This window comes from Trematomus bernacchii, unplaced genomic scaffold (genome assembly GCF_902827165.1).
Source record: "Trematomus bernacchii unplaced genomic scaffold, fTreBer1.1, whole genome shotgun sequence".
NCBI classification, from domain to species: Eukaryota; Metazoa; Chordata; class Actinopteri; order Perciformes; family Nototheniidae; genus Trematomus; species Trematomus bernacchii.
In genome coordinates this window covers 683731-692382 of record NW_022987740.1, presented here as the reverse complement: position 1 = coordinate 692382, position 8652 = coordinate 683731, and the positions used below count along the sequence as shown (strand labels likewise).

The 8652-nt window shown below is 38.0% G+C and overlaps 1 gene segment (V, D, J or C); it reads right to left on the bottom strand.

Annotated features, from left to right (window-relative positions):
• Positions 1–5889: 5889 nt before the first annotated feature.
• LOC117496307 lies at positions 5890–7245 on the bottom strand. The segment is given in 2 exon segments: positions 5890–6653; positions 6771–7245. Coding segments are annotated over 2 exon segments (588 nt in total).
• Between the last annotated feature and the right edge of the window lie 1407 nt (positions 7246–8652).

Sequence of the window (8652 nt, the reverse complement as noted above, 5' to 3'; positions counted from 1 at the left end):
CAAACATCGACTTAACTTTAGAGACTTCTCATTATTAATATATATTATATATTAAATGTTACCGTATTTATTGTTTAACGATCCAGACGTCTTTCTTCTGATTAAAACGTGTTTACATTTTGTAATGGTTCGGGATTTTTAGGCTTTTCTTTGTTCCTGACATTTTATAGAAACTGTTTTTTCAGTTACAGTAGAAAACTACACATTTAATTTATGTATAATATATAAGTACTCACTGGTTTCAACGGTTACTCTGGTTCCTCTTCCGAAGATAATCTTATATCCTCCAGTATTCACACAGCATGAAGCTCCATGACACAAACTGACCAAACTGGATTAAACATCAGAGACTTCTGATTATTAATATATATTATATATCAAATGTTATGGTATTGATTTATTTAATTAGAGTCCTTCTGCTCATAAAAACGTTTTCAAATCTTCATGTTTTTTTAAAATCTTTCTACATCTTTAGCTCCTGACATTTCATAGATACTGGTTCGCAAATCGCAGTTCAGAAAACTACAAATGATTGCTCATTTATTTACAATTTATCTCAGTACTCACTGGTTTCAACGGTTACTCTGGTTCCTCTTCCAAAGATGATCTTATCTCCACCATCACTCACACAGCACGAAGCTCCATGACACAAACTCTCTGAACTAAACTCCATTAAACATTCATTATATTCCCTTAAACCCATTCATTATTAATATATGTTATTATATTAAATGTTAAGGTACTGATATGTATAAAGTCTGATAAAAACTTGTTTTATAGATTTGGGTTCAGACGACAACGCGTTTTTAAATATTTTTAAATACTAGTTTCATACATTTGTAGAACATTAAAGTTTGTGTTTGTATTTTGTATGATTCATATTTGTAATGCATATCGTTACTCACTGGTTTCAACGGTTACTCTGGTTCCTCTTCCAAAGGTTATCTTACGTCCTCCAGTATTCACACAGCATGAAGCTCCATGACACAAACTCCATTTAACATTTCTGTGTTCTGCAGTAATTATCTCAGTAAACATAAATAGACTACTTTGTCCACGGAAAAAATAAATGTTATTAAGATTAAAGATGTGAATTATTTTCTACTTTTTTCTGATTTTATGTGAATGTTATCCTTTTTTTAGTTCACTACACTTTTGGTTTTGTATGCGTTCCAGTAAACAGTTGTATTTAATATGCTCCAAATAAATAATACTTATAATTTATATCAGTACTCACTGGTTTCAACGGTTAGTCTGGTTCCTCTTCCAAAGACTATCTTTCTTCCACCTCCATCATTCACACAGCATGAAGCTCCATGACACTAACTGAACCAAACTGGATTCAACATGAGAGACTTCTGATTATTAATATATATTATAAATACATGTTACCGTATTGATGTGTTTATTTATAATGCTATAGACGGTCTTTCTGCTCATTAAAACGTTTTCAAATCTTTGGGTTTCTTGAATTATTTTAGATTGTTTAGGGTTTTATTAGTTCCTGACATTTCATAGATACTCGTTAACAAATTGCATTACAGCAAAACTACAAGTTATTTTTAATTTATGCATAATATATATCGTTACTTACTGGTTTCAACGGTTAGTCTGCTTCCTCCTCCAAAGATGATCTTATTCACACCTTTAGTCACACAGCATGAAGCTCCATGACACAAACTGAACCAACTCCACTCAGAGAAACATGGATTTTAAAACAGAGTCTTCTGTCAAGTTAAAAAAGTCTTAACAATCCCGTAAAACAAATTAATGATAACTATATAAAATGCTATATAGTAAAACAAAATGATGGTTGTTAATTGTTATTGTCATGTTGTTAAATCTGAGATATTTATGGCTTCGTCATAAATGCAGTTTGTTATGTTATAAAGATACTATATCAAAATGAAGGTATATCATGAATAATATCTATATTCTTATATTTACTGTACACCTCTCTGAACCAAAGTCCATTCAGAAAAACATGGATTTACCTTTAGAGACTTCTGATTATTAATATGTATTATATATGAAATGTTAAGTAATGGATTTATTACATGTTAACGATCTAGAGAAACTTTGTGCTCTTTAAAACGTTTTCAAATCTTCGTTTGTTTTTACATATTTTTCATTTTTTGGGGTTTTATTAGCTCCTGACATTTTTCAAGTTGCAGTACAGAAAACTACAAGTTCCTTTTAATGTATTCAAGATGTATATAAGTACTCACTGGTTTCAACGGTTAGTCTGGTTCCTCTTCCAAAGAACATCTTATTTACACCTCCAGCATTCACACAGCATGAAGCTCCATGACACAAACCCCCTGAACTAAACCTTTCATAAATCGGCCGATATTATTAATCAAAAATATAAAAATCCCGACTAAATGAAATCAGGAACAAATTCTAAACTTAAAGTTACAATTAACAATTAAGTGGTTTTAAAGTTGAGGATCAGAAAGACAATAAAGTGATTTATATTGAGAGATAAAAGTAAAAAATCACCAAAATACAAATATGAAAGTTAAGGTGGGATAATTATTTTTAGTATATTTAAAATGTTTCCAGATTACCTGCGTGGACCACCAGCTGAGTTCGCCCCCCGAATATCACTTTGTCCGTTCCACTCGTCACACTGTGTCGGAGGTCTGACTGAAAACCCCCCGCACCGTCTCCCCAAAATAAACCTTGTCTATTTGATATTTTATTAGTATATAAACTCAAAGAAGCTGGTAAAATAATTTAATCTACATTTTCTGTGATTTTTTTAACACAAATCTAAAAACTATTATCATGCTTTTTAAAAACATACAGGTACATATTTGTATTCATTAATTCATTGTTATTATTATTTAAAGTTTTTTTGTTTGAGCTTCCATATATGTTTAAATGTTGTATTCCTTTGGCTATTTGTTTTGTTTTGTAAATTGTTTTTTTGATTACATTTTCAATTTTTTCAAACACTCATTTGTTTGTGACTGCAGATTATTATAAAGAATTTGTGCAAAAATGTTCACCGTTATTTATTTAAGAGCACGTTGATCCTGTTCTCACTTTAGATTTTACTTTTGTATAGTCATGTTAAAGGTTAGAAACATGTTTTTCTATATTTTAGGTTTATTGCTGTATTTTGTTTTCATTCAGAGTAAAAAAAAGAAATGTTTCAAGTTGAATTCATTCTTTTTGGACTATTTTTTTTAATGAAACACAAAACTGATCAAATAAGGATTTTTTTTTTTTTTTTTTTTAATAGTTGAATTATTTTAGTCCAATCTTTAAATAATATCATTATATGTCTCCAGGTTACCTGAGTCCACTACGAGCCGAGCTCCTCTCCGAAAATCATTTTCTCCGTAGTTCCTCTCGCACCGTGACTGACGGCTGTACAAAAACCAGCCGCTTCAAAAAGTCTTAATTCTACTTTAATATTAATTTGCTTGTCAGATTTGTCAAAAGTTTTGTCGCAGAATTAAATTCAGAATATTTTTAGAATAAAATGTAAAATAATTGACGCCATCAAATTAAATATCAAGGTTTTTTCTTTTTTTGGAAAATGTTTTTAAACAGATTCATATTTTTCTGATGATTTTCGAAATAAAGCCTCTGATCATTCACACTGTGACAAAAACTGCTGCATCATCGTTCTATAAATATAATATAAATATTTACTTAATCAGACGCTCGTTTTGTTTCAAATTATACATTCATCCCCTTTTTCTGTGTTTTTTACAAACAGGTATTTTAGTTTTTATTCTTCAAGATTCATTATACCTCTGCAAAGAAAGTAGCTTTAGTCGTTTAGAGAATATTAAAATATAAAAAGTCCAATATTTTATGTCCGATACACTGAGAAAAGGTTGACTTTAATTAAAAGTATTCTGTAAACAGATAATAGTATTAGGTTAGTTGAACTTCATGTTTTATTTCAATTTAATGAGTGGTTTCAACGAACCTAATCCAATGATGTGTAATCTTTTGGCGTAATACATTTAATTAAAGTCAACATTTCGATTGTTTTTGTGTTTGTTTGTTTTTACACACGGTTTGTTCTCATGTTTTATTTGAGATGAACACTCACCCACATCCCGTCCACGGTTCAGGATACTCCTCAAGCCCAGGACCGTCCTAAAGAGGCGTTCATTAACTCCTAAACACAACTACAAACCTCCTCCTGAAGACTGAAGTCTGTCTGTAGTTTCTCAGCAGATTACTTCCTGTAGGAGGCTGTTATAACTCCGTGTTGGAGGGTTTGATAACTTCCTGTTGGAGGGTTTGATATCTTCCTGTTGGAGGGTTTGATGGTGGGAAGGGGTCGGTTTGGACTTGGCCCAAAATACAAATTTGAGAACCTTTTTAGTTGTGGCTTGTCAGCGTGTAGACGGCACCATCTTGTGTCCGTCTCGTGAACTCTCTCAAGTCAACATGTTGTCTGCTCATGTTCAGGTTCATATTAGTATTTAGTGTCTCTACTGTGACATGTTTATGTGGTCAGCTGTTTGGATTTGAAAAAAACTGCTCTTCATCTCAGAAGTCTCAGAGGTTGAATGTGTGTCACTTTGAGAGGAGAAGCTGTACTGTTCGAGGTGTCCACTCGATAGCGATGTTGTTAAAAAAAAAAGAGCATCTGAAGGTGTGAATGTTCAGGGAGAAGCTGCAGAGGTTTTTGTACAGCGTTGTGGTGTTTCCTGTCACTGTGGGCCTCACAGCACAGTAGTACACAGCAGAGTCTGTCACTGCAGCAGAGGAGATGCTCAGATTGATTTGGTTTGACTCCACTTTAATCTCCATTCCAGGTTTTCCTACACTGTCTGAAACAGATGAGATGAGGAACTCTGGTGGTTTTCCAGGATATTGTCGATACCAGAAGAAATAATCCCCAAAGCTAACGCCTTTATCAGCTTTGTAGGACAGAGTAACAGTGCTGCCTTCTGAACTGAACTCTTCTTTCTGTAATGCAATGAGATCTTCACAGCTGACGCCTAAAATAAAAAAAACGTTTTATTTTATGTTACGCAAGCCTGAAGAAATAAATCACATCAAACATGTGACTAAATAAATTCAATAAAAATTGAACATACCTGTTAAAATGATAAGAAACATCAGTGATGACGGCATGTTGAATGAAGGTGATGATGATGATGGTCTGTGTTGAACTCTGGTGAATATGGAAGTTCCTCTCTCTTCTATAGTTCAGGAACATCTTAGCTCCTCCCTGAATCTCTCTGTCTCCTCTTAGATCTGTATTTCACTTCTCTCAGTTACACTTCCTCCTGGATAACAGATCCAAAGGCAGTCTGTAAATAAAAAGGCAGAGGACCTAGGATTGAACCCTGTGGTACACACTCGCTAACAACATGGGACAACATGGCAGAGAGCAGCACTCTCTGGAGGATGTGTTTGAGTTTGTGCTGAGTACAGGGTGGAAGTTCTTCCTCTGGTTCTAGATAGACCGAATATATTAATGACCCTGGTACTCTAAACTCCTTCAGTTCTTCCCACAACACTCAGAGAATATGATCATAAACCTTCTGCAAGTCCGCAACACACATGCAGATCCTGTGAGATAAATGTGATTTATTATAAAAGAATACTTATATTTTAATATAGAAAACCCTATGGATAAGAGATTCAGATAAACATATAAATATGTATTGCAGAGATAGAGAATGAACCAGCAGTGAAGAGAAAGGAAGCATCTGCTGGTGGTTGAGTTGTTTGAACGTTAGTTGTCTTATCTCCTAAAGCAGGGGTGCCCAATACGTCGATCGCGATCGACCGGTCGATTGCAAACGTAGTGTGGGTAGATCGCATGGCATTGAAAAAGAAAAGAAGAAAAAAATCATCCATCCTTACTATGGCATTTGCCACTTGATTGACGTACAGGTAAGCCAGTTTGAGTTGTATTGTGCCATACGGGTTCATGCAGTTATTAGGGGGCCTCACCTCCTCATCTGAAGCACAAATGCGGCACACTATTATGCGCTTATGCGCCGCAGTTTATCCGCCGTTTAGTCCACTAGCACCCCCCTGCTTCAGGTTGCAGCACGTTGTCTCTTTGGGCTCTGCATTCTGTAAAACAGCAACAAACAGTATCAGGGCCATGTTAGAGAATCATCTCAATGTTAGACTGATATCAAAGAGTTCATACCAAGACTCATAGCAGCCAGCAACACTGAGATAATCAGATGCATCATATCTGCAGGTTGAGAAACTCTGAGCTACAGCGAGTATAAAGAGGACTGATAAACTCTGCTGAAGTCTGACAGAGAGAGACTCCCTCTGGTGGATGCTGTGCAGTACTGTGTTGTCTTTGCTCCAAAGGTTTTTGTACAGAGTTGTGGTGTTTCCTGTCACTGTGGGCCTCAGAGCACAGTAGTACACAGCAGAGTCTGTCACTGCAGCAGAGGAGATCTGCAGAGGAACTGATTTATTGTTGAATGTAGCATCAAATCTGTCTTTCTTGAACTCTTCAGCATTCTCTCCAGTTCCTGTCCAACGCATCAGCATGTACTTTGGGTAACCATTGACTTCTTGTTTGTACCAGAACAGATAGGCTGTATAAGAGGTCTGAAATGTGCAGCCAAGTGTAACTGTGTCTCCTTCAGTAGCGCTGACATCTCCTGCTGGCTGGGTCACTGTGTCTTGTCCTTTACACTCTGGGGAAGAAGAGACCATGCAGAGGAAGAGATGAATCAATAAAGATGATGGATTAAAGGAGAACAATCAGTAGCTTTAAACAGTTACCTAGAAACATGTTGTAGTTTCTATCTTACCAAAGGAGAGAGCAGCAAGAATAATCCACAGCCAATGTTCCATCTCTACAACAAGGTTTAAATCAGCAGCAGGAAGTAGCTGATGTTCAGCATTCAGTGTGAGGATGGTTCTCTTCACAGCAGCACTTATTATTGACTGGATGGTTGAACACAGTGCAGAAGACGTGCACCGCCTACTTGATAATGTGGCCCTCTAGTGGAGGTGAACAGCTCAGTACAACAGTGTGGAGAAAAGGCTTCCAGCAGCTTGTCAGTGTGTCAGCTGGTGTTTGTGTACAGAGTGTTGGTGTTTCCTGTCACTGTGGGCCTCACAGCACAGTAGAACACAGCAGAGTCTGTCACTGCAGCAGAGGAGATGCTCAGATTGATTTGGTTTGACTCCACTGTAATATTCAGTCCAGGGATTGGATTTTAAATTTTTCCTCCATTTCCTAAATGAGAGATGATGTCCGGCAGTGGCACATTCAGTAGGGGCTTGGATTGTGAGCCGTAGGGTTGCCGGTTCAAGTCCCCAAACAGACCTAAATATGGAGTGTGGGCTGCTACTTGGAGAGGTCACAATTCACCTCCTGCCCTGCCGTGGTGCCCTTGAGCAAGGCACCGGACAACCCCCTTCCTCCCCCACTCCCATTCCCCGGGCGCTGTACAATAGCTGCCCACTGCTCCTGGTACTAGACTCCTGGTACTAGGATGGGTTAAATGCAGAGGCCAAATGTCACTGTGTGTGCTGTGTGCTCTGCATGTGTGACCCTTAAAGAGGGGTTTCAAAAGTGCTTTTACACGCGCATAAAATGACCCTGGCGCGCAGATTAAACCCTGCGAGCGGCTAAGAGACAGCCCTCTTGCTCGCTCGCGGGGGTGTCAGCCTCCCTCGCTCGCGGCGTCTGTCTGCGGGCGCGTGAAAAGTTTCTGACACTTTGGGGCGGAGCCACGGGACTTTGATTGACAGCTGCCAGGAAGCCCGGAGTTGCCAGGTTTGATCATTGCCTGAACTTCCAAGAGCAGTTACAGCAGCAAGATAAGTTGGACGAGATTTAATGATAAAGTTGTCCATAAAAAACTATTACAAGACACAAGAGTGCATTGACGTAGACACGTTGTGCCTCTTCACCTACATTTGAGCTCTTACTCTTTCACTTAAATCCTAAAAATGTAGATCTTATATTTAAAACTAAGGTTATTACTACTTCTCATTCTTCTAAATCTATTCTCTCTCTACTTCTCATACTCTCTACTCCTGTAATATATTTATTCTATTTTCTTTTTATCCAAAACCTTTCCCCTCTCTGACCTCTCGAGGTTCTATTCGAGGGTAACAGGTTACAGAGAGGCCTATTCCGGCCGGGGAGTGTTTAGACCGTATTCACAGCGTACCTCCTTACCTCTCACAAATTCCAATTAAGGTTCCAGTGGGGACCTTGCTCCCTGTGTGTGCCTCTCCACCTCTGTTCCTTACTTCTTACTTGCTACCCCTTATCCCTCAACCTATCCTAAGGGAGTCCATGTACGTAGACACGTTAGTTTAGCTGCTATAGGCTTGGACTGTCGGGGGACACCTTATTTCTTCCTTCTGTCTGTCTGTACCTGTGTACTCTCATGTTCCGATTAACCCAGCTTCCCCCAACATTTCTTTTTTGTGTCTATATCTACGCCGGGATCCTGAGTCGAGGCTGATCCTGTTGCTGTGGTCCTGTGTCCTGGATCCTCTATCCTGAGTTCTGGATTTGAGTCCTGGACTTCGAGTCGTGGCTGAACCTGTCTCTGTGGTCCTGCCTAGGTCTCGTCATACTACTTCCCTGATGGCTCCCACAGGATTGTTGACATCCTCGTGGATTCATCTTATTATTATAGACACATGCATTTCCAAACATTCGGTCTACCT